Below are 27949 nucleotides of genomic sequence, written 5' to 3' on the forward strand. Positions count from 1 at the left end.
TAATATGGGGGCAAAACTAAACGTGACCTCTAGAAATCGTACAATTGTGGTTTGAAAAATGAAAATAAGCAGTGGTAAATTACGTCATAACGATTTGATGACGTCACAAAGTATGTTTTGGAATTTCAAAGTTTGATTTCAAATCTCTTTCAAATTGGTCATTGTAAGAGCTGTATTATGCTCAATCCTGGTTCAAGTCAAGATCACAAGCCTGGTCCACACCAGAGTGATGAATAGGACTTACCTGGTTAGCTACCGTGATCCGAACCGGATCTATTCTATTTAATATCGAAAGCTATTCGGCCGATGATATTGAATTGTCAGCCTTTGCTCTCGCTAACGTTTAGGTCAAGGCTATTCGTGTAAAACCAAACACGAAATCTTGAAAACTGTGGGATTAGAAGAAACATGTCTAATTTAAACGCAGGTTTTAAGAGTTAGAAACAATTACCGCTGACTGATCTAACTGTCAATAAGGGTATAGACACAATTTTAAATATTTGTTAACAGTAAGTGCAGCACTTGTCAATGAACAAGTTGGTTTCATTTTCAAAAATGAAAAAACTAAAACAGCTTGGTGTCTGCAAATAAACCAAAAATATTGTGATAGAAGTCAATGCAGAGTGCAGAACTTTCCCCTTAATTCTTCACCCCTAACCCTCAAAATAATAATTCAGCAAAGGTGTTTTAAAAATCTTTAGAAATTTCCAATGCAGAGACAATCTATAAATAAAGATAGCAGCTAATGTTGCTTGAACCAGAATGCATATACACTGGTTGGAGTGTCAGACAAAAGCTTAAGTATGTTTCAAAATGCCTGCCTTTTTCAAAGTAATTTTTAAAAAATTAAAAAAATTCATATAATGTTCTAAGAGCTTGGAATGGAATCTCGGTGCATATAGGGAAGCTTCCTACTTCAATCCATGAGGAGAAATAATAGAAAAAAATTGATGAACTGATGAATAAAAAGAAGACAGACAAGAACAGCAGCATTCTATATGGCCACATCGTGAATTTTTACAATTTAATGCAGGTAGGTATTGCTCCACTTTATGAATGTATATGATTGGCGGTCTACCACTTCTTCAAACAAATCAAAAGGAACCTGTTGCTTTAAAAAAAAACAACGAGACTGAAGACAGGGCAAACGGAATATAAAAAAATTCACTTAATTCCTTATTCGTGTTTAATTTGCTTCAAAAATTAATAAACATATATTGATAAGAGATATAATTTTCATTATAATTAATAGCAAAGAAAGCTTTTGCTTAAATTTATTCAAGTCTTACAACCATCTAAGCTAGGTAAGGCTTAGTCAAGGAAAGGATTGCCAGATCCTGCCCCTCCTTCATCTGAATCTAAAAACGGATTTGATGTATCATCTTCAAACGGATTTGATGGTTCTTTCTCTTCAAAAGGATTTGAAGAATCTTCTAAGAACGGATTGTTTCCATCATTGCTAATAGGAGGCTTTTGCTTTTTCTTTTCATGAGCAATATCTACTAACTTTTTCTTTTGAGATGGTTTGGTGCATAAAACAGGGTCACTTCTTCTAATTGAGCTAGAATCCGCATCATTATCACGAGCAGGCTTGGCTGGAGGCGTTGCACTTTCTGTCTCCTTCACAGCAATGCCAGCAGTTGGAGTCTTCTTGCCACGTGCTGCCTTTGGAGGAGCACTAGAAGCCTGCCCAGTTTCCTTACTGCTCAATTTTGTCACAGGTCTGTCTTTACTGCCAAAAGACTGGCTGCGTTTCTCATCAAAATCACTCAAAAGACCATGCATTTCTGCAAATCTTTGCACCTCCTGCGCAGGCCAGAAACACGACAACTGGAAAAACATCTGTTTGTTGAATTCAGTGACCATCTCATTTACTTTTCTGAATAAAGAAAAGAGCCAGTTAATGAGAAGCTTGCTTGAGTACATATGATTGTATCACTGAGGCGAAATAAAATAAACCTTGGAAGCTAGTTATTCTCTAACGTACAATTTGACTCGATTTGGTGCATAGAACAGGATGGTTTGAAGTTGATACTCAGAGTTCCATGTTTTTTGGATGATTACATTAAATGTGGAACTCGAGTCTCAACTTAGGACCATTCTGCTCACTACACCATACGGCATCGAACACTTTACGAAAAACTGGTATTATAAGATTTGTATACCATGTTAATACTAGAAATTAAGAAAATTTAAAAGTTTAGCATGTTATCTGAAAGCAACATTTGGTTTAAATATTTTGGCTAAAAGGGCTAGAGTAAAAGGGGATAACTGGATAGAGCAAGATGGAAAATATGCAATGATAGGTTTTCTCGTAAAAATCAATATTTCATCAAGCTACTCAAAAATCACAAAGAATAAAACTCATGAATTACTGAATCAAAATAAACGCGTATGTTTCTTAAACCTTAAATTCTCTTCTGAGGGCTGAGGTAAACTTTTTCGTGTCTTCCGTAAAATTTCCCTGTAAATTGAAGATATAAATTGTCAACCTGAGGAATTTTATTTAATAGCACTTTTGATTGTGAAAAGGATTTCAAAAATAGGCCTAAACAATGGGCAGCAGGTGAATATTTTCAGATTCAATATTATTTTTCTCAATTTCACTCTCGACGCTTCTCTCACAACTGTCAAAATGAGCGTTATTCTCTTATTGTTATGTTAAGCATGATTTAGAATGAGGCATGTTGAAAAATGAAGTGAATTGCCTGAAAGGAAATGGGATGCAAAAGTAAAGGAAACGTAGTACAAACATACCACTATACAAACGCGCTACAGAAAGAGCGCAACCGCATACAACTGACGGAGTGGACAACACATTCATTAATAACAACATGACATAATACGCAATGATCTTAAAAGAAATAACATACTGAGAATCTTTTGCGAGGTTATATCGCAGAAATCCCTCAAATACACTGATTTCCAGAAACGCTTGTAGAGCACCACTTTCTGAAAACTTTGAGTAGCATTCAAATATTCTTTGCACTTCTTCAGCAAGCATTGCTCCAACCTTTTGAAATATTCTCTTAACAAAGGACGATGATATCGAGCTGACCTGTAAACAAAGAGATATTAAGTGATATGTGCCCAAGCAATATACATTTTGGCATAATGAATCAACATAAAGGAAAAAGTCTTATGAATGAATACCAAATATCTACCTGGTCATGTATAACCACAAGGTTTTGAATAACCTCTCTCAGATATGGTCTCACACCTAACGAAGAAGAACGATCAACAGTGAAAACAAAAATTAGCTATACTATCTTTGAACAACTGATGAAACGGCAAAGCTATTCTATGGTTATGCCTTTGGCAAAACTGTAATGAGCTCCTAACGAGTAGATATGAAATTAGGTTAGTAAATGAGAAAGACGGTGCATATGACTTGCATTGTTTTGCCCAACAGCAGACCGTTAGATGTGGGTGTAGTAAATTTAAAAGCTTATTTAAATTTTTTTAGAAGTTACGAAATAAGCAATTTTAGCTTGTGTATCAAACTGAGTAACTTCTGCCAAGTAAGAGCTATCTATTTCCAAACCTCTTCTGTGCAGGGGATCATTTAAAAACAAATTGCAACTTTTTTAAATAGGAGTGCATCTTCATCGGCATTAAGGAGAGCTTTAAGTTTTACAATGATCGTATTTTTGCTAAAAACGCTTGTTCGATACCTTTCGTTTGGGTGCTGTCTTCCCATCGATATTCTCCCAGCAGCATTCCTTGCTCTATGCTTCCGACCAACGGATCACCTTTGTGCTCAATAAATTTATCGAATAACTTATTGTCAAAATTGCTAATTGTTGACGAGAAGGCCTAAAGTTTAAAGAAGAAAATTCAAAATTACCAATTGTTTGCAAGAAGGCATAAAATTTAAACAAAACAAAATACACACGAAATATGAGCTGGGAGCCTGCTTTCAAAATGACGTTGGCAGCATTTGATCAGGCTGGCATGGCGGGCCTGATATAGCAGACGGACACCAATTTTGAAAAATATAAAAACAAAATACAAAACAAGGGGATATAAATTTTCAGCAACAGCAGTACAAGAAAAAATTTACATCACAAACCGTTTTTATATTAGCAAGCTCTTCAAATCCACATTTTGAGCATTTTGAACCAAGCTTTGGCAACACAAATTCGTGAAGATAATTACAGTTGCTCAGACATACGAGAAACTTCTTATCCTGGGAGATGAAAATACCAGAAAAACATTACAACAAGAATTGTATACGTTTATGGAAAGAAAGAAAATAGGACTTAAAAAGTCCTATAAAATGCTGATAAGAATAAACTATGAACGCTAAAGATTGAAAAATATTGAAAATAATCATGCAAGGAAAATTAAAAATAATTATTTAGAGAATGTTGAAAATAAAGATGCAGAGAATATTGAAAATAATTATGCAGAGAATATTGAAAATAACTGTGCAGAGAATATTGAAAATAATTATGCAGAGAATATTGAAAATAATTATGCAGAGAATATTGAAAATAACTGTGCAGAGAATATTGAAAATAATTATGCAGAGAATATTGAAAATAATTATGCAGAGAATATTGAAAATAATTAAGCAGAGAATAATGAAAATAATTATGCAGAGAATAATGAAAAAAATTAAGCAGAGAATAATGAAAAAAATTACGCAGAAAATAATGAAAATAATTATGCAGAGAATAATGAAAATAATAATGCAGAAAATAATGAAAATAATTAGGCAGATAATATTGAAAATAATTATGCAGAGAATGAAATGGAATAACGAAGGATCAAAGTCTCTAACAGCATGCGAGTTATTTTAATTGACTCACGAGAGTTATTTCTGTAGCAATATCTTTTTGGGTTCCAGGAGAAGACCTTTAAAAATAAACGGTTTTCGTATAATTAAGAGGCACTATTCTCTCGAAGATTTGCACTTTGAATTTAAAAACTGATTCAAATTAGCAAAAATGGATTTCCCTGTAACAAAATGATTATTCTTAATACTATTGATAAATGAATTTAGTCCAGTGCATTAATCACAGAGGGAGAACTTAGTTTAAAGATAAAACCATTCCTGCAGGATAGAAGAAGGTTGACAATACTAGATTAATAAATGGATTGAAACAAAAATTATGATTCACAAAACACCAAGCCGCTTTTTCTGTGGCCCGGATGGTTTCTACGGTAAAGTGATCTGACAATATCTTTCAATTCCGTCACCTAGCACTGTCATTTGACACAAATGTTGGCATAAACTTCTGGCATGGTGGTCAAATCATTGATTACCTTTGTCTGTCAAACTCCTCTTCTCTTTCCGAAATATTCTGTAGACAATGCAGGAATGCCTGAAAAAGATGTCACTTAATCAGTTCAAAAATTTTCCTAAATGACGAATTATAGTGTTATATTGATGCCCTGGGAGAGCTTAGAATGGTATCCAATGACGGAAACACTGTGTAAAATACTACTTGTTATTGTCGTCGAGCACTCTAATAAATATTCATTGAATTTTTGACGCGAGAAGTCACACGGCCCATTGCATTGCGAACAAATTATTTACATTTTGCTTTCGAGAAGTTGTTTTAAAAAACTGTTGGTATTTGAAAATATTGTAGAGTAGGCATGTTGCCAGTGCTTGTCTTAACAGAGTCAAGGGTGAACACCATTACGCAACCGCTTGCCGTAAGGCAGGTACCTTACAAGCAAAGAACTTAATAGCTCCATGCCATAAAGGCCTTCAATTCGATCCAAAATGAAAAGAATTCTACAAAATGTACACTTTCATAAACTTGTGAAACTCATGTGGGCTTTGCAGCTTCCATTCCTCTTTAATTCTTTGATTCGCTGACATTAATGACAGGTATGAAATGTTTTTTTATGTATTTATTCTTAATTTTATTAGAGTATTACATGTTGAAGTGCAAACTTCTGTAAAAAGTAACGGTACTGTAAACCGAAAGTCAGAAGAACGTTTTCTATTAGCCGAGCTTAGAATAAACAATAACTATTTAAAGAAAAGGTTTTCTTAACTTACTTCAACGAGTTTTTTAGTGGAGTCGGCAACATGTTTTCGTATCCCCGGGCGCTTTTCCTGAAAAATAAAATAGAAAGCGATAATGCGGTTCTGAAAATCAACCAGGGTGACAAAGCTACAAATTGAAGTAAAATTTTCGATTTTCAACATCTCGTTTTCGAAACAAAAAATGAGCTTTAAGAGAGAACTATCAATTAAAACTATATGATTGTCTTTATATGCCAAAATGGTCAGCATATCTAAAGAAGAGCTTAACTGCTACATAAACTGACAAATGAAGCCTCAACCCTTCACCACAATTACATAAATATCTTCTTAAAAAATGTAGGATCATACTTTCTCTTCAATTGTCGTTTCACGCATGAAATTCTTGATAAATGAAATGCAATCAGATACCATCTTCTCAAAGCTGATAGGCTGCAAAGAAACAAGAACTAACAAAGTCAACATGTATTTTGAGAAAAATTGTTCACCGCAGATATCTCAAGGCAAATTGATACAATTCCACAAATAAAAAACAAAAGTACAATGTGATCTCTAATATAATTTCTGATATTAACTAAGATAAGTCTGATATTACTTGATGTTTCTTAGAATTTTGAAAATCCGAGCGATATTACAAGGAATATTTTCACTTCATATTTTCACTTCAACTTCCAAGAGCATAGCAAAAACAGCGTAAAATATAATAATACTTTTACATGACCAATAACATGCTAGCAAAAAGTATTTCCAATACAGACTTAACCATAATATAAAACAAGAGATTTCTTGGGCATGGTAAAAATTTGAAGTATGGTTAAAAACGGGCCACCATGATGTTGAATCATCTTTTGCAAAATGACGTCATTTACCAGTTTTGAAATGCAAGTGTTATTCTCATCATACACAAGCACCCATGTTTCTTTATGCTCCAGTAGCTTGACATCTGAAAAACATGAGCAAGTTGTAATTGCATTTTGTAAAATATGAGGTACTTGAATAACAGATACAATTTGCAACGGAAGCAACCAATCAGCTCCAATAGCTTGCACATGAGAGCGAGACAAAGATCGCGATCGGTCTTTTTATCAATAACTATAGTCAAAGACGTATTCTAAGTCTCCATCATTTTTATTATTCTCATGCGTTAGTGGTGCATCTTGACAATAAGCTATGCATCAGAAGAGGTTCTCCGTCCGCATACAAGTTCATGTAGCTTCTTTTTTGGCCAAACGTAGCTTCAAGAAACATCACTGATATTTCGATCAATTGTGTTCATTGTAGGATTAACAGTTGATAGGAAAAAAACTGAGACGTAAAAAGGCAACTTCAAATCATAGAACTGCTAGATCATAAAGAATATATTTATTTTCTTTAAGTTGTCACGTTAGCCAATAGGCTTGTTAAATAAAACTGCTCAACTCACTGTTTAGGGTACTTTGCAGAACTTCCTTTACGCATTGCTCAGAAACATTAGCGGCAAGATTGCCTAGCAAGACTACAGAGTCTTCTGGAAGCCCAAGAGATTTCAAAGTCTCATAGGCACCACTGAAAATCAGTAAAAGCTTAAAAAACCATCACAAAGTCAAAATATGGCATTTTGCGAAATGAATTAAACTGATATCTTTTTATTACAATAACAGATGAGAAGAGAAGTAAATTTGGGAAGTCCGAAACCAGTTCAGAACTTAAAATTCTCTCAAAAAGCAAATGGGACAAACATAAAATAGCAAAAAAATATGTTGAATTATGTTATGTCAAGAGATATATTGAAGAGCTTTAATCGAAAATATTAGACTAAATATTGAAGACTAATTGAAGCAAAAAAACAGTAAATACTGACTACAGTTTCATTCAATGCAACACTCAAAAATTCTAATAACAGGATGGTAGGTAGTTGAAGTTACAATTCTAACAATATCGAGCAATATTTACAATGGAAGCAGACTTAAGAATAAAACAGACTTAAGAAATCAGTACATACCTTATCTGGCGTCCACAATTAGGAAAATATGCAACGTACAAATCCGTTTTGGCCCAACCTCCCGCTTGAGATCTGTCTCTTTCTTTCAAGTTCAAAATTACTGAGGGTCTCAACACACCATTTACAAGGTTGCAAAAAAGTGTGACTATTTCACTTATCATGTCCTAAAAACAAATATGAAAATAATTTGATGCGCGAAAAAGTTTTAAAATTTGTCATTAACAATTTAACCCCCGAGACAAAATTGGATAAAAAACCTTAACAAAGCATTTGAATAAAAAAATAAATTCTTAAGTTTCACGCTGACAGACAAGACATTTTAAGAAGAGTTGGATGTTTCAAGAAAAACAGCAGACTTGTCCTAAATAGAATTTCCTTTTTTCAAATTGCATTTGATACATACCGAGAACTTTTTCGTATACTTTGCAATATTTACTTGGCTTTCACCAGCAGCATTAACCTAGAAGTAAACAATATGAAGCTTGCATCATTTGCTGAGTATCAACAAAATACGTTTTGAGCATCGAAGGCTATATAAATAGACAAGGACCGTAAAAGACAACGAAATAAATACAATAAAGATAACGGCAATAAGGCGCTTAGAAAACAGATCTATAGAGCAGCATGAGAGCCGAGCCAAGGTGCATTTGCCGATATATTCACATAAAGAGCCAAAGATTCTGTAGCCAACAGTCAACTGACGAGAATGCTAATACTAAAAGGGAATTTATGAGTAGCGAGGATGGCTCTGTAGTTAGAGTCGCTGACTACAGACCCAAGGGTCCGTTCTTCGAGTCCCTGGCTTGACCAAACATTCTCTCACAGTGAGGAGATTCGCCAGGGCTCTGTAAATCAAATAGTGTAGCAGGGCTTGAAAAGAGATTTTTCTTCCTGGCAGCTAAATAAAAAAATCAAGATTTCCTGCGAAGCTTCGACAAAGTTTCCAGCCACTGTAAGTGATATTTTAAGTTGCTTGATTTGTTTTCGAAAAGCAATCATTTTGCTTCTACTGTATTAGATGATCAAGGAGAACGTGATTGAGCATACTCATAGTTTGTTTTCAAGGTTAAAATTAGTTGATCTGAAAATCGAAAATAACTATTATATAATTTCATATCAGTACTAATAAACTAGAAACTATTGAAGTATTGATCTATTCTACATCTTGCTTTGGGTTTCATGTTTGCTGCTCATGTTTATCATCAAAGCTAGTAGTTCATGCAACATGTAAGAACACTTTTTTCAATGGTCAAAATCAGGGGTGGTGCTAGAGGCAGAGATGTAATCCCAAAACGCTTACATTCTATTAAGCAAGCGATGAAAAATGTATGAGAATGTCGGTAAAAAAGCATGAATAATAATGGACACATCTACACAGGTTTTGGGGACATGTTCACCTTAAATACAACTGACGTAAGAAGATTGGCTGTCTTCAAGTGTTTTTACTTATCTAGAATGGCTGATGTAAAAAGAGAAATAAATTTTGTTTCAGCTTGCTTGAATTAAATTAGTAGCTAAAAATCATGCCCGAATTGCCGGAAATTTGGTATAACAGACGCTGATTATACTAAATGATTGTATTTTGAAAGTTAATCTTCTTTTTTTGTTAGTAGTGCAGCACAAAAATTATACGGTGTGTATGTTTATCACAAAACAGCGTTCCGTAGAAGGAGAGTAACATAAATTCAATGTTCATACAAAAATCAAGCAATGGAGATTTCAATCTAAAAATTTACTGGCAAACAGCAAAAATTTCCTGCAATAAATTTGCGCTAAACATTTCCTAGCAGCACCGCTGCCGGATATTTTCCAGTCCTGTAGTGTAGTTACATTGAGAGGAAAGGAGCAGGACACTGCTCGATAAGCATAGCATTTCTCAGGTCTCTCCAGATTAAGGACAGACTATCAACGGTGGAAAGTCAAAGGATAAAGATAGAAACCACGGCAATTCTTGCAACATATTAGCGTTCCTATAAGTCTTTGAAGAAAGATGATCATCTTTTACTGTGCTTTAACTCTATTGTACTGAGAAAAAACCCTGCGAATTTTTTTTCGCACGATGTTTCCTCTCGAGAAAATTGTCTTCAGCCTCAATTCCACTTGCTATGAAATATTTATGAAGCGAAATAATAGACAATTTTTAGGAGTCTAAAATTTGCAGATATTCGCAACTTAATTTAAATGGCCATTGTATTTTATATCTTAAGTGCTTCAAGTGCAGAGAACTTGGTGAGAAAAATGTTAAGGAGACAACTTCGTGATAGCAAATCGTCTGTTGTGATATTTCGCAGGCGCCAAGATATTTGCTAAAGCTGCATACTATTTTGACAATAAATTTACTGGAGATAAAGAATAAACCCATCTCATTATAATAAACAAAGGATTCACTGGACATATCCCCGTGAAAAGATATTACTTGAAGAGCTCAAGAACATGAAAAGAAAGCTTCAACTGCAGACATTAACACCTGCCTTGCTTCCAATCTCTCCAGATAAGTAGGCTTTGCCAAGTTGCAATAAATCTGGCATGTTTCCCACAATCAGCTCGCAAAGCTCCTCGATAAATTGGATTCCATTTGGTATTGAAGCATCGTCTTGGCCTAAAATAAGAAAAAAATTGAAAACAAATTCATTCAAAATCTGCTGGAAGTCATGGTTTTGTTTCCTTGATACAAAAAAATATATAATCGGTTATCTAGCTGTCATAAATAAATAACAACTATTCTCAAATCGATCGGAATCCTAGAAATGAGTGGTCTTCATTCAATCTCATACAAAATTACTTATGAATTCACGGATGTTTATTGAATGTCTAATATAAACATTTTCAGACACAATATCTACAATGGGACGATAAAAACTAAAAATTAGACATAAATAAAATCATGAATACTGAAAGTTGTTGCATGGACTCAAATATCAGGACTGCATGATTTCTGACGGAGAACCATCTTCCTGGGCCAATAACCTAATATGCTTTAAAGTAAACAATGAATGCAGAATTAGTTTGGATTCTGATAAAGAAATACTTCGAATGACATTTCTAGCAAATGAAATAGCACTCTTACGTTAAAACGTAAACCCCGCAATCGCATAAAGAAATTCAAGATAAAAACGGATTTGAGATCAAAATTACTAGAGGATTCTCAGTGCTATATGTGTTATAAGTAGGCACAAATACAATTCAATTACAACAAATACGTTGCAAATGAGATATGGGTTTACTGGCATCAGCAGAATATTCTGCAAGAAAACTGTGAAGGCGCATTTTATGTCTATCTTTAATGCTTTACATGAAGTAACTAACTCTTTACTTTTACTGAATCAGTCTGGAACCTGAACTATTGAAGACGGAACTATTGGAGAAGGCAGCATCCTACAGTGGCAACATTTCCTACCATATATTCAATTACCACGACATAGGTAGAAACTATGGATGTTGCTTACCAATTGGTGATATCGAGTCTGGTAAAACATATGTCAGAGAACCAGTTCGACTGTGTTGCTCTAAGGGTAGAGAAAATGAATTGGAATGTATCTACTTCTGGACAAAAAGTCACTAGCTACGCAAAATACAAATACTTCTAAAGCAACAAAAAGCAAAAATTTTGTAAGAATCAAGAATTATTACTCCAATTTCTTCATTATGAAAACCATTCACAGAATGAAACATACAAGCCAAATATAATCTTGCAGATTGCAACAAATTTTCTACGCGAAAGTCGTGCTTTTCTCTTTCCTTAAAAAAAAGACATACGTATATAATATATACTCGAATTTCACCGATTTTTAGCCTCAATATTCTTATAAAATATATTCTTATGAAAAGAAAGGTTTTTGTTGCTTTTCAGTTTGATGAGTCGGCCACAATTCAACTGGTAAAGTCCGTGGGTAAACATAAATGTACATACTTTCCTCTTGGCAATACTAACCAGAATTATAGGCCGATTCTCACAATAATATGGGCAACTGTTTGGTGAATAATTTAATAGAGTACTCACTTTTGATCGGTTTTAGGTAAACCGGTCTTGATCCCTCACTTGGCGTCCGACGATGTTTACCTTAAAAAGGATTGTACTCAATTTTCACTTCTGTTTGAAGAAATAAGGACAGTATACAAAAAAGGACTTACTACCAAGAAGAAGTTTGCGTAATTGCCGACAAAGAGGCTGGCTTCTTATCAAACACAAGCGAGATAATGTCAGGTTTGCCAAAAAGAAATGAAAAAAAATTTTATAGGAATATTTCATAGATTGATTTGCGAGCAAACCTTCACCAATAAGAAAAAATATTGCTATTAAACGCACTACCTTTGAGTCAAGGAGATTCCAGGAAAAAATTAAAAATACACTTTTGAGCCATAATAAAACTGGCCAACATGCCGGTTAAATGAATTGCAAGCACTACATGCAGCGTGAAATGGCATTTTTTGCTGCAGGTAAATACTTGAAAATGACAAGGAACTATCTCATCTTTCCAAACTAGAAACAAGTTCCAATGAACAGTTAAAATATGTCCTGGGTACAAAGCGGACAACTTAAATAGTATTAACAAGTGATACTACGCCATAATATTATTTAAGCACCAAGCGGAATCGAATTTGCAACAAGAAAGATAAAAAAGGCCGCACACCGGAAACGCTTGTTCTTCAGTCATCTGGGGCGAAACAGGCAAAAAAATAAAATCGGCTGTAGAGCAAAGATTAGTATCAAAACACCTTTAAAACTTTGCTGTGGGTTATTCCTTAGGCCAGCCGAGGAAATCTTACAAATAATAGGCTGAATCGATCTGTGGATGGGGTTAAGCCAGCAGCAAAGAGAAGTGACGTCAGGCCGGTTAATGGTATCTTTGAGCACATAGAGATATCAATGTACTGTAAGCAAGGACAGAGGAACAGATGGTTGAAAGTAATTCGAAATCTTCAAGCCGGTAATTTCTAATATTGGATTGATAAAGAAGATTCATTGTACTGTTTCCTCTATGTTTGACGTGGCATGTACACAGGCAAAGCATTTTTTAATCTCGTCCGTCACAGCATCTTTGCGAAAACTCGGATTGTTAGTGCTTTTATTTGCCCAAGAACAAGATATCAAAACAAGAGAGAAATTCAACGGTAAAGGTTGTCAGAGATAAACACGATGCGTTAGATTTACAAATTTTCTTCAAGTTCCACATACTGACACCTACTCATTTAATATCAATACCGTACAACCGAATTCTGAAATTTTTTACTCATATTATCCTCAAACTATTTTATCTCAAAATGTGAAAGATAAAATGAGCAACTAAAAGGAAGCTATTTAAATTCTGAGAAAAAAACAAATAATATTATTAATATGAAATTAAGCTCTAAAATGGACAATCAAGTGCATTTATGCCAAAAAGGACTCACTTCTTTTGCTAAAAATGAGCTATAGATGCTTGATAAATTGATTAATACTATTAAGAACTTTCGTAACATTCTAATGAAATCGTGGCTTGGAGTTGAAAGAAGCCATGTAAAAATAATTTACAACCCCAGTGAAAAAAATACTTTTCGCCATTGCAGTAAGACTCGTCCAAAAAAGGTTCATTTTCACAGAAAACTCGTCGCCAGTGGACAGTAGAAATCCTACAGCTTTGTATTCTTCTGGTCTCCTTTGCCAGTATACACAGTAATTTTAGTTTGCTTGCATTTAAACAGATCTCCTATCCCTCTAATTTTCCGGGCTAGTAACCGACGGACTCTTGATTGAAGGAATATGTATATCAATGGATCGAATAAAAGAGCAAGCTGGTAAAAAGATTTGTAAAAAATGGCAAGAAGGTTAGGCACTGATTTGTTTTTGTGCGTCAATATCACATCAATCGTCGTTGGGCATACTTCGAATATCAAAAATGTCAAAACAATCAAGCCAACAACTTTGATGAATTGGCTCTTGCTCTTGCTGGCACTCTGTTGGCTGTTGATGGACTCAGCCCTTTGTCTTGTCGGTATTTGCGATTTTAAAGTAGAGAAAAATATCGATGCATAGGTGACTGCGTATATAACCACGGCAAGGCCATCTAGCAATATCCAAACCCACTTGTTATATACCTCATGGCACTTCCTGGTGTCCAAAAAAATCAGAATAATACTATTCAATAAACAGATGAACCATACAATGCTTATCAGGAGCTTCACATTCCGACTATTGGCAAAGATGAGATGCTTCAGCGGAAAATTGCATCCAAGGAATCGATCGATAGCAAGTATGTACATATCGAAAAACCAGAAGCAATACACTCCAGCACGTAATGCCCATATTACAAGCATTGCCCTATCTCCATACGAAAGACCAAAATGAGAAGCTATCAGCTCTGCAACCCAGCCTAGCGCTATGAGAATTTCTGCAAGGCTAAGGTTAATAATAATAATCGATTGAACAATCTCACTGCCTGTCAGCTTTCTTAACAGCATTATTCCACAAGAGTTGAACATCAGGGCTAAAGAAAGCACGATAAACGAAATGATTTCCGAGATACACAAGCTCGTTTGACACATTTCTGGTTTTACAAAAACTACGAGGCTCTTCAAAATATTTGTTGTGCTTGAAACACAGCTGATTTCTTTTCACGAGCGAGAGATACCTAAATGGCAGTCACAGGAGTGCTCCAGCAGGGCCGTAGATTTGCTTAATCCGAAACAACTGCACTTCTTTAGAAGTATAGACTATCTTGCAATGAATCGGTTCATACTTTTGGCGAAACCTGCTGACAGTAAATAACACTGAACCCACATGTTTGTAAATATACACAAATCTTATATGTAACGTTGCAGTCATATCCAGCAATCATTTGAGTCACCTACACGAACTGCGAGAAGCCAAATGCCAAAACCCACTACAGCCTTGTCTTGATAATTTCTCGATTCCTGCGAAAGTTTTGCAAATGGCTATTAAAAGTATCTTCGGAATACTGAATGCACCCTTTTAAGCACAGCAAATGTCCTCAAATGTCACTACAACTGCTGTCTTTCCAAAATATTCTGAGCATGTTTCAGTAGAAACGGTTCTTGACTGAATAAACCCTTAGTAAGGCAAAGCTGATACAAAGTTTACCTGCTGCGCTATCTGCAAAAGAATGCTTGCTCTGGCTGAAGCTCTGAAATAATCTGGTAGCGTTTATGTTTTGCAACTATTTGCTCACAACTGTTTTCCAATGAGCGGAAAGAAAGATTGATAATCGTGGATAAGGCATGCAGAAAGATATCACCAAATCAATGTGTTAATAAAAGTAGCACAGATTAATAAGACCTCATTGTCTTGGAAAAAGGCATGCGATTCTCACTTATTGTGCAATGAATATTCTCCAATGTAAATCTTTAACTCTATTGATCAGTCCATGAGCGTATTCCATTGAAGAGAAAGCGACTTGCATTACAGCACCAAAATGTTGTTGGAACAAAGCATCAGTCATGAAAACTTCCAATTCAATACGTAACATCAGAATACTAAGTGGGTGAGCTTCAATTTCAGTTGTGGGAATAACATTGAAATGATAAAGTGTAAATCAGGCAGCCAACTACAATAAGTCGTCCATTGCACCGATTTGTAATTGATAGGATAAGCATGTTACCTGCTAAGTTCACTTATGAGTATAGTGGCAATTCCAATAAATTCGTTAAAGATTAATGAGAGGTTAAGCAAATTTCTTTGAAAGGATTGAAAGGTTCTCAGTGAATCTAGAACACAAGCTCACTTTTTATTGCTTTTGATCTTGTCATTGAAGCATCTACTGCCAACAGACATGAACATTTCCTGATAGAAAGCCTTAATTATTGATAGTTAAGAGGAAAATAAACAAATGAAAATCAAAGAAAATAGATCAAAAGATAGAAAAGATAGAGACCAAATGAAAATAAAAAAAACAATAAATCATAAATCAAAAGACAGTAACAGTAGAGACTCATAAGCTTCTTTACAACCTAATTCAACTAAATTTCTTCTTTTCTAGAAAAAGTCAATGCACTGACCATAGTCAGGAAAACATTACGGTCGCACGGTCACTGACCGGAGGAAGGCCAACGAAAAACAATAGAAGCTCCCAAGACACATCCAAGCCACGTCCACTTTCTATTGTTTTGCGAAGGTTAACAATTTTTCTGGACTCTGGCACTAACAGTATACAAAACTGTCGAAAAATACGCAAAACAGTCCTAGCGAAAATAAATAACATCGCCAGGGGCGGGTCTTGACCTTGCAGACATGAGGTATATTACAATGTTCCTCTACCGGGGACAGAGAGCAGTGAAAAACCGTTGATACACGTATCCTATTGGTTAAGCAGCCAATTTCAACCCTGACTGCAGCTTCACTATAGCTCGAGCCAAAAAAATATAGCAATTTCTCCTGTCTCAATGTCTCTGATGCCTTATTCAGAGCAAATCTCCAGACCAACTAAAGCTCAGAAAATCGACTATAGCTAAATAAATCCAATATAGCTCAGAAAACCCACTAAAGCGCAGAAAACCCACTAAAGCGCAGAAAATTGACCATAGCTTAGTTCTGGTTGGTTATCCTCCTGATCAGATCACCTCTCCCTATTAATCATCGAATGGTATCTCTGCACAAATTATTGTAATTTTCCAAATCCATGCTAACTAGTCTTTTATTCGTCAAACGACTGCAGCTGCACATCGTCACGCAGTAAAACGCACGTCAAGCTTCATATAAGAAGACATGAAGACATAGCGACCGGAAATGCAACAAGACAATGTGCTGCGTTGTATTAAACAGTTGAAACCTAAACAATCTGGAAGCAGCTGTTAACCATTTTTCTTTGAATTATTTGTCAGACACTGTATTTTCTAATATCTATTGTGCCCTAATTGGATCCACAACAGTACTTTGAGAGGGTATCAACTGAAGCTACATAGAAAATAAATAAAATTGCAATAATATCCACAACGATTGATCTTTTCTTCTTATCTTTCATTAGCTTTATCATCTCATACACATATCACTTAAATACTCTTTTATCAATTAATGAGCTTCTCTCTATTCAAATTACACCTTCAAATTATTACCAATGAGAAAATAAACAAACCTGCCAATCGACACGTTGATACAGAATTTAGGTTAACCTCCCCGCGTTACTGCTACAGTGAAAAAAACACAACTTTTTCTTTTGTTTATATCCAGCGGTAAAGAGAAGTACTTCTTCACACAACACAGCGTAAAAAAATGTTTGAAGTTAGATTGACACTTACTTGGAAATTCAGATGGAGCTCCAAGTCTACTTCCCTCCGATCTACTTGGACGAACATCTAACTGTGGCGTAAGTGGCGGTGAAAGTCTGTTCGCAACATCTTTAATAAAAAGGTATTTATTTTGACATTAGACGTTAGCGAAGAACGCGAGAAGATATTGTCAGTCAGGTCTTAAGGTATATGATTAGATATTAATTATAAGAAAAAAAGAAAATTTGTTAATAGTAAAATCATCTAAGCACCAAATAAACACGGCTAAGACCTGGATAATTCAGGAGAATTGCAACTAAAATACGAATTCTACAAGGCATCCATAAAATTTCTTCATTGCAGTTAAACAGCTGACTTCATTTGTTTGTCTTTCACGTGCCACAAGGCAATCATGTAGATGTAGATATGGTGTATTAGGCACAATTTACACATACCATTCTTTTGATGATGATCTTTGGATTCCAAGAAAAGTCCCTTGATCCATTGCTGCATCTTTGCAATGCATTCCCAAGCAGGGTCTCCAGGACTATCCAGATCGCTCAGGTACCTTAAAACAGCCATTTCAAATTAAGACTCGCAGTTCTAAACAAAAAATATCTTGGATTGTTGCATACTAAGACCAAAATAGGGTTAAGCTTCATCGTCAAGATTACAGTGCTCTGAAGAACGGATTCTACTTCCAATGCCAAGGGGATCCGACTAAGGTCTTTCTGCCAAGCTAATACCAGGCAGAAGATACTCACTTTCACCGTGCGAGTCAGAAAGGTGGCTTCAGGCTTCTTAGGATGAAAAACAACAACAAAGATTGCATTCTGGCATATACAACACGCAATTTCAAATTAAATTCTGATCAATTAAATACTTAAAAGAAATCTAGTATGATCTTCGCTGAAAACCTTTTTTATCGAATTAAGAAATATACAGGGACTCCGCTTAACGAGTTAATGTCTGTTAGGAATATTTTAGTTAGAAGAACAATAAAACGGGAATCTTGCATTTTGATATTATCGTCATCATGGGCCTAACACGAAGAGTTATCCATGTGCAGACTAACATAGGATACATGGAACATCTACGCTTGCACATGAAAACTCGCAAAAAAAGCTGATGTAAGCTCAGATATGACCAGTTACTCCCATTTCCCTTCCCTTGGCAATCCTACAATCAAAATAATGTCTAACTACCATTGAGATTAACCTTTAAAGTAAACGTGAACAGCTGCTATCCATTAAAAACGTACATTTGAACGAATATGGGAAAATAAGGAGATATGACCTGTCAACCCGGTAATTGACAATTATAAAAAAGCGGTAAAAAGTACCTTATTAAGCGCCGTTTCTCTTCTAATACAGATGGAAATTCAAAGAGCCTTTCTTTTAGTTGAACCATGAAAGCACTAATTTGGCCATCAACCTTTTCTAATGCTACAAAAAAGAGAAGACAACGATAAATGTACATTGCACTCTTATACAGAAATAAACATAATCATTAAAATATAAAATATCTAGGTTTGCTTTAATATGTTGTTAGTAATAGAGCCTAATAAAGAATATGTTAAATACACTATAGCAGTGAAATAAACCAAGGGAACATGAAATGGCATTCAGTTGATGAGTAATTATATCTCTATATTGATGGATGTAGAATGGGATATTTCACAAGTACATACTTTATATACTGGAAGGTCATATTCATGACAACAAGACATCGGGACCCAGAATGAAATGAAAAAAACTCAAAGACCAACCACTTAACATCGGTCACAAAGTTTACCAGCAAATAGATCTACTCCACAAATCAATTCAGTGTTTTATTCACTTGTAATCACAATTAACATGTTATTCTGCTATACAGTTAAGAATTTTTCATCAAAATATGGGTTAAAACTACATACTGTAAAGCGGTGATATTCGTAAAAAGTGACCTCAAAAGAACTCAAGTCGAACTAGGTACCAACCAGACTATACAGCAAGAACTTGCACAGACAAAAGCTTTCCTTGTTTAAAAAAAACAGTTTAATTACTGATAGCAGAATACAGACAAGGAACTTTTAGAACCAAGTACAAGTACAACTACAAGAATTGACAAAGAAAAAAAACTTTTCTTTTTTACAAAAAAATAGTAATATTACTGGATAGTGAAGTCCTAAAAAGGAATTTTTAGAGCCAAACTAAAAGTACAAGCTACACTGCAAGAATTAGCAAAAAACAAAAACATTCCTTGTTTGCAAAAAAAAATAATAAAATTACTGATAGCAAAGTCCAGACAAGGAACTTTTAGAACCAATCGGAAAGAACAGGCTACACTGCAAGAATTGACAAAAAAAATCCTTGTTTACAAAAAGTTAGTAAAATTACTGGATAGCAAAGTCCTGACAAGAAACTTTTAGAACCAATCTGAAAGTACAGGCTACACTGCAAAAATTGACAAAAAACAAAAAATTCCTTGTTTACAAAAAGTTAGTAAAATTGCTGGATAGCGAAGTTCTGACAAGGAACTTTTAGACCCAATCTGAATGTACAGGCTACACTGCAAGAATTTACAAAAGACAAAAACCTTCCTTGTTTTTTTAAAAGTCAGTAATATAGCCAAACAAAGCCTTTAAGAGCCAATCTAGAAGCACTAAAAGAACAGTCTACATCTGCTACATTCATGAAAATATTTGCCAGCTCAAACAAAAACTTATTTACCTTTCTGAAACGATTTTACTTCACTGTTCTGAAACAGGGCCTTTGCTCGATTGTAGTCACTTATGACGATTTCAAAGTCACCCTTACGCAGAAAAGAAAACTCGTTATCACAACAATATTTCTTTTAGGCATTATAATAATAATTTCATCCAAGAAAATATCTGGGTATGAAAAATCGCGTCATTAAAGAATGTAATCAAGTCTACCTTAAATGAAATTCATCAAACTTGAGCATATGCAGTGGATATTACTTCATTTGTCGCCTTGACCAAAAAGATCGGGGTATCGTGGATAAGGCATGTGTTAAGGCATCACCGAAGCATAGGTGAAAGGGCAAGGAAGACTGACACAAATCATAGTGGGAATCTGCATTAAGTTCATTGCCCTTTTTAAACAAAACACCCATCGTAGCAGGTTACTTTGCACGTTGGGTCAAGCAAGATCTTCTTTTCAAATCTACTGATTCAATGGTTAGCGTTCCCTTCTTTTGTCTAATGATGATCTACATAGGTGCGAAAGGGGGTGACGTACGTTAACTCTTCAACCTGGTCATTGTTAAGAGGAAAGTCAAGCGGAAACGTACTAATGAGTTAGCCATCCCCTTCTTACAGAAAAAAGCATTTGCAAGAAGGGGGTAACTTTGAATGCCAATGGGTTCATGGTGAGGATGTGAAAATGGGCTCATAGTTCAGAGTTAATATAAAAAGTAAAATATAAAACGCCCAGCTATGTAACATGCCAAAATAAAAATAACTTCTTTTTGGGGCTTTGCAGCACATTATATATGCATTTGCAACATTTAGCCTATCGTCCACAGGCATTCATGCAGATTTTGAATTTTTTATAAGAAAAATTTTTCAAAAAACTTAAGTACGTATACCAACAGTTTTAGTAACGATTCACATTATTCCATGTACCTAAATCTTTGGCGAAAACCTATAATCATATTTGTGAATGAAGAAATCTCCCTAACAATAGCACAACCCCGCTTCCATAAACATGTCAAGCTACCCCCTTGCCCTGTAAAGGGGGACTTTTGATACTGATAAACAACCCATTATAGCAAAAGGGGATAGCAGATCAGTTTTGAAGTAAAAAATTCCAAGTACTAGCCTTAAGATTATTTCTCAGGAACAATGTAAAGCAAGCAAATGAAAGGAAACAGAGCAGTTTCGGACAGTGTTTTAAGCAAGAGTTAAGGAATACCTGCTGAAGGTTCTTTTCTATGTTTCTTTGAAGATTAAAGAGGAATTTGAACCTTTGAAGAACATTCAGAGCATTGCGTTTGGCGTCAGCATCGTCTTTGCGTGACAAAATATCCTTGAACATCGAATTGGCAACCGTATCGCAATCTAACGAGGACCAGTAAAATGACTGTTTAGCAATAACTTAAATAGGATTTATATTTGACGAAATAAACACCAGGGAAAGAATTCATTACAATGAAAAAGTTATTCTAACAAGTAAGAGCACATAACCTTAAAAGCAACAAAAACTGGGGGTGCTGGTCTACTGTGTTTTCAAAACTTGTGCCCGAGCACGGCTTTTCTGTTCGATTTGCTGTATATTTTGACGATTCATTACAATATGCAGAAGGGGGATGCAACCTGTCTAGCACAAGAACCATGTATACATATGTAGCTGCACTATTTGTATTGCTTAAAAAGCTTTTATTATATATCTGAAACGTAACTCAAGTACTTAGATGTATATTGTAAAAGTAAATAAAGCTGTCTACATAATCATGCATAATTGAAATACCATGTATTAGCATTCAAATTTAATCTAGCTTTAGCTATTATAATTTGTGTCTACCCCACATTGGAAAATGTTAAGAGGTTCTAGGATTAAAGATTCATTTAATTATGATTGAAATTCCCTCACTTTTCAAGATGCCTTCGAGCTCTTTGGTGATTGAGCCGCCCGGAGAGTCTTGCTTGTCCTCAGAAACAGATCGCTGAATTTCTAAAATCAAACAATGAAATAAAATTATGAGCTACTAAGATTTTAATAAATACCATTCTACAACACTAAAGAACAGACTGTATAACTTGTGATATATCAATATATTGGAATGTTCTGCCCTATGGTCAAATCACTGAAGCTATTTCTAACAGAATCACAGGCACCCAGGCATGTTTCCTTTCATTTTAATTCATTTTACCCGTATCAAGGAATTTTCTTCGTCAACATTTGCACATCGTTAAAAAACACAAGAAAAAGAAAGTGTTGAAGTAAATACATTTACACAATTACAATGAAGAAAATCATTCAGATTTATTTCAGATTGTACAAGTATTTTCTAAAGTTGACATACCTCCTAAGATATCTAATGAGTCTAGAATTGTTCCTAGATTCGAGCGCACAAGAGATGCAGGACCAGAGTAGCTCCTTGTATCCTGGGATTCCAAATGGTAGAACCCACTCCTCAGAGCATCGAAACTTGAAAAGTAGAGCACAAAAACATGTAAATATCTGCAGGTCTGCTTTAAAAATGGTCTATCTCAACGTTTAAAAGGATATTTTGGGAAAATTATTAAGCTTCTAAAACTCTTGATTGAAAGTAAGTTGAACCGGGACCTAGTTTACACCACGAGATAATTATGGTTAAGGATCATCTTCACAATTTGTTAGTCAGCAGCAAAATCCTTGATTGCGAACAAAGCAAAGTGGGTACATAGGATGTCCTTGTGATAAGTAAATAATATTTTTACCAGATAAACATTGCATAATGGATATGCAAGTAATTAACTGAGCAAACCTTGTATCAAGATGTTTTTCCAGCAGGAAACGCGCAGGATGAAAATTTTCTGATAATGGGTTACCACTGCCTTTAGGAATAAGAATGCATAACATAATCTAGAAACCTTATGAAGAATGCCAATCTAAAAATCTTAGGATTTTATCACCCTGTAAAAAATCAAGGAACCTCAAAGCCTCATGTAAAAAGGTGTATCTAAATATTTAATAGCATAGAACAAGGTATGACAATTTTTTCGTTCTTGCGACCGGACGAAAATCATGCATAAAGTTCTTGCGAGAATGTAAACGAATAAAGGGGTAAGGTACTAGACACCGTAATGATACGTAACCAATTTTTGTAAATGAAGGTATAAGCTACATTTATAAAGGTAAGAGCAACTTTACTACAACTTCAAAATCATTTTCTGTTTTGGCGACATAAGAAAAACTTTAATCAAACATGAATTTTAAAAACATTATCAAGGGTTTTTTTTGGGTAGAAAAACCTTTTCAACATTTACAAGACACATACATAAGATAAACTGTGATTTGAAAGACATCCAATTTTAAGACAGCAAACAGTTCAAGGCATTCTCAAACGGATATGAGCAAACATTAATGATTCTATTCATACTGGGAAGGTTAAGGTTAAGAGCTATTATGCATTATCATAAGTTTGAATCGATGATTGATGTCCAAGTTCTCTTAGCAAAAATACAATATCCTGTCAAATTGAACAGCCAGAACTTACTTTTTGGGTACATCTCGTCAATCTTATCTGGAGGTATTACAGCCCTAAAATGAATTTCAATAGATAGTTTAAAACCAATCAATAAAGGTATTCTAGAAATTTGAGTCACAGTCACATTTTAATCATAGATATTAGAATATACTTAAAAAAGGTAATGCATAGATTTAATGCTACTTTTATCAAAGAATCTAATTTCTTATGCAATAAGATGGCATTGTATTTCAAATTTTAAATCTTCCTTTGAAAACGATAATACACTTAAGGCAATATAAACGCTAATACACCCAATAAAACACAGCAAGAACATAACAATTATAAGCAGGCATTCCTACGAATTAATCCTTAAATCTAAACATAAGAAGAAAAACATAGCTTTATACTTTACCCTGTCTCTGAAGGAGCAACTCCAAGTGGGTCATTTTCAGAAAAATTTGGGGACAGTGGCCTGGAAATGGATAATCCTGAAGTTGGCTTCTCATCAAACAGCTTTGATTCATCAACCCAAACAGCTGACTCTGTGAGCAGTCCAACACGTGGCATGTAACCTCTGAACTTAACTGTGCTGGTTCCTTTTCCACCAGACTTTGTGACAACAACTATTGACCCATTCCCTAGTCCTAAGCCAGTTCTACATGTGATGTAATGAGGATGCCACTCTGCTGTGTAGGTACAGTTCTTATTGCAAATAAAAACCCCTGTAGACAAAATGAAAAATATAATTACTGGTATTAAAAGATAAAAAGATCTGGATATGCATGACTTATGATTACAGAAAACAGGAAATCTCACTGCATAGCTCAACTTTGTACATTACTCAACCTTTTTTATGCTTCTTGTACAGTTCATATTGATTTATGTGCCTATAGGTCTACAGGCAAAGACCTAGAAGCCTAGGGCTATAAAAGTGGGGCTAGAGGCATATGGCTAGAGACCTAGGGCTAGCAGCCAAATATTTGGTAATCTAATCATTAAAAAGATCAGCAACAAACAAGAATCCTAATAAAGATGGTTTGTTTGCAATGAAACTGGTTTATTCTGTAATTAGGTATAATAATTCCAATTAACCAAGTAGAGGTATGTTGTAATGCAGGGGGAAATGTTTTGGCATTTTTGGACTAATATGATTGATTCAATATTGAATTAAAGCACATCTGTGAACTCATGATTCTGAAATTACAAACTGGGATCAATCAAGCACAGGTTGCTGCCACCTCGGGATCCTTAGCACAAACCATGTACTATAAGTCTACTGACGATCTTCAAGATTAATCTTTATTTAAACCATTGCTAAGTGACTGCATTTGAGGGTGCCATAGCTTCATGTTTCTTGCACTTGTTTATCCCAATTCTTTTTGTTAATGGAAAAGTTAAGTGCAAACTGAAAATGCTAAGAGAATAGTATGGGTCTTTTTTGATATAGCAAATTTTGAAAGTCAATTTATTATATTTATAAAGATACAAACTTCCAGAAAAAAGTCAAGTGGAATTGTTACAGTTTTTGACAACTTGGAAGCAAACATTCCAAAAGTATTTAAATTATTAAACCTACATGCTTCCATCTCAGCATGCAGTACCTCGATTGAAATGGATCAAAATTTACATAAGGAGAACCATGTACCAAGACACCCTTGGATCTTTTTTAGAGTCTGTACACACACAAATATATGAAAGAGCTTGAGGCTCAATATTTTGTTCACAGAAATAGTAATTGAAAGTTTTTTAAGAAGCCAAGTGTAGAACAGTTTATGCTGTCCCTGGTTCTTGCCTTTTTTAATTATGATTTCATTTTAGAAGCTTTATTCTCTGGCAGCAGTCATATGATCAAAACCAACAGAACTCCTCCACCTCGATAGTTTCACAAAACAAAAATCAATTTAACAGGCTAGTTACCTTTTACAGAACAATATATAACAACCAAAAGACACATATCGATTAAAGGAATTTTCAAATCATCTAAGAATTGTCTTGTCAAAATGACTCATTTGGCTTTGTTGCTCTTTCTAACGCACTATCTCTCTCTAATAAAAGGTCCATGTTTAATTTAAGTGAACAGAAACAAACTTTCTTTTGCTTTATTTGAAAATCCAACAAAAAAGATGGCTGTAATTAGAAGCATTAGACTAGGCTATGATATGATGGGTAAGGGTACTGTGCTCTCCTACTTAGGATTCAATGCTGTTGTCACTTGTCACCTTGAATTTTTCAGTGTCTGTCACTTTCCTTGTTCTGTATCAGAATGTCATGAAATACTTCTCTATGTTGGTGGAAGCAACCATGAATGAAATGGCACAAGCCCTTAAGATCTTTACCTCCAAATTTTGAGTAGACCATCTGAATAAATATGAGATCGAAGATCATTCCAAAACTTTTATCAAGCATTTTGCCATGAAAAATAGTGTTTTCTTACATCATCTAAAAATATTCTGCTAATGTTTATTCTAAAATTTGAAAAAAAACCATCTGTAAAATGTCAGAGTCCTAAGATGATAAAAAAATTAGAAATTATAGAGCTGACCATCCTCAATTAAATGCTCAAAAACCTTTTCCAAAATTGAGTCAAAATAATTAATTTTTTCCACTAGGCTCCTCAGCAGCTCAATTGACGCAGACCTGTCAAGTTTCAGTTTTGAAAATGAGTGAGTTTTTTTAAAAGGAAGGTTAATTTTTAAATGTTTGGACGTCATAAGTGGATCTTAACTGATCCAGAACGAATCCTGACTGCAACACACAACCAAAAGCAGGGCCCAGGGCACAGCCCCAGGAACCTTTCTTTTGCCACGCCCTCTACTTCTTCGGAAGCACCCTTTTTGAGCAGAAATGGGGGAATTGAGGGGACTTTATTTTACACCATTCTATTCAGTTTTTATTGAGAAGAATTTATAACAGTAGATAATCATGAAAAAAATTAATCTGGTGCACTTGGGCTGTGCAAATGATTGCAAAAGTGCACAGCACTGTTGACCTGGAATGCAGAGGAAATAATGCAGGCGAACAAAAGGATGTCGTAGTGTAACTGCTACCCCAATTATTGTTCTCAGGAAAAAGTAACTCCGCTCTGACCGCTCCGATCACAAATTGCAATAGTGAAACTCTGACTTAAGGAATATTATGCTCCTTCAGGACAATTTCATTCCAAATCCAACGTTGATATATTTCCATGACTAAGAAACCATTTATTGCATCTGCACCTGTATTTAAAAGCATGTATTTGTATAAGGACTGCAGCTAGCTCTGGAGAACACATTTGGTGATAATCTAACAGATGGCCTTTCCGTTACAAGAGCATTAGGTCAGAAAGCTCAAGGACACCTTGTGCAACAAAGGCAACAACACCCAAATCTTCTCTTTTGGTTAGGGTCGGGTTTTGGCATTGTGAGCATTGCTCCACCCCAATATTTGATCAAGTGTCCGCCCCTGATTGTGAGAGCACTTTAGAGACATGGCAGTCTATGTTCAAATGAATGAAACTTGATACATGACCTTTTGTTAGGCAGATATGATGAATCTGACAGTTGAGCAAAGAGAGTTAATGAAGAAAGGCATGTTCTGTGCATCAATCAGTGGGCGTCCTTTCTGCTTTTTGATCAATGGATAGAGATGGCCATGAACAACACTTCTAAGATGAAATCTGATTGGTTTGAGCTACCAAAATGCAAGCATGTTGCACACATATACAAAATGGTCAGTAAGATAGAGTCAACACTTCAAGCTCTCAATGCTGCTGCAAACATTAACAAAAAGGATTGTAGCCATTCTGAAAATTCTCAAGCTAAGTCAAGCTAGAGGTGAAGCATGCTCAAGATCTCAGCTTCTGCAAATACGAGTGGAATTGTGATCATTTTGACAAGCAACACAAGAACATTCAAATTCTTGAATCTGGATTTCTTGCATCCTTAAGTCTCATTGAAGATTTCTCAGTTGAATACAAAGAAGGTAAAAACAAGTCCAACAATTTTTAAAAGAAATAATTTTTTCACGTGAGAAGTCAATATCAAAGAAATAAAGAGGAGTGGTTGTTGCAATATCATGACACAAGATTAAAAAGAGGATAACATTGAAAATATGGATAAACAAAAGATATTATGGATTTTGGTGTACGATTTCTGGGAAAAAGCTGCGTGAGTCCCTCTGTTGTGGTCATGTTGTGTTTGCGTTTGAAGCATTTATGGCCTATGGAGAAAAACAAGCTCTGAACTTGGACCTACCTATCAAATCTGAGGCATTTTTTCCAAGATTTTCTCCACGTATCTTAACTTTTGTTCCAGGAGGTCCTTCTGCAGGGGATATTCCCGTTACAACAGGGCCGTTAGAGGACATTTTCTCTTTGTAAGTTGGTCTTCTTTTTCTTTTAATTTAGCCCTCTGATTTTCATTCCCCTTCCTATATGGACAGCCTCGTTTGGGCAAGCCTGTCAGGGGGGATCCACTGATGAGGGAAATGAGCGATCACTGCGATCACTCAATTCATTAAATACATCTCTCGCCCATTAATGAGGCTTAGCACCCCAAATTTCATCCTCAAAATCATCAAAAGCGTTTTGGAACAACAGAATGTGCTGAAAT

At 35.1% G+C, this 27949-nt stretch overlaps 1 protein-coding gene across 1 annotated transcript; it reads right to left on the reverse strand.

Moving 5' to 3' along the window:
• Positions 1-1172: 1172 nt before the first annotated feature.
• LOC135690695 (exocyst complex component 2) lies at positions 1173-27792 on the reverse strand. The gene is made up of 28 exons (XM_065208321.2): positions 27593-27792; positions 23773-24082; positions 23388-23431; positions 22656-22725; positions 22212-22336; positions 21779-21859; positions 21101-21246; positions 19895-19976; positions 18526-18628; positions 17639-17751; positions 17214-17312; positions 11986-12045; positions 11432-11491; positions 10457-10584; positions 8389-8445; positions 7986-8149; positions 7428-7549; positions 6874-6947; positions 6356-6436; positions 6020-6076; positions 5272-5330; positions 4815-4860; positions 4073-4189; positions 3675-3816; positions 3165-3220; positions 2874-3058; positions 2408-2464; positions 1173-1879 (listed from the first exon to the last, which is right to left on the reverse strand). The coding sequence occupies exons 1-28, from the start codon at positions 27702-27704 to the stop codon at positions 1312-1314; spliced, it is 3318 nt and encodes a 1105-aa protein (XP_065064393.2). The 5' UTR covers positions 27705-27792; the 3' UTR covers positions 1173-1311.
• Positions 27793-27949: the final 157 nt, after the last annotated feature.

The sequence above is a fragment of the Rhopilema esculentum genome, chromosome 4 (assembly GCF_057945365.1).
Source record: "Rhopilema esculentum isolate cy_ngs chromosome 4, ASM5794536v1, whole genome shotgun sequence".
Taxonomy (NCBI): domain Eukaryota; kingdom Metazoa; phylum Cnidaria; class Scyphozoa; order Rhizostomeae; family Rhizostomatidae; genus Rhopilema; species Rhopilema esculentum.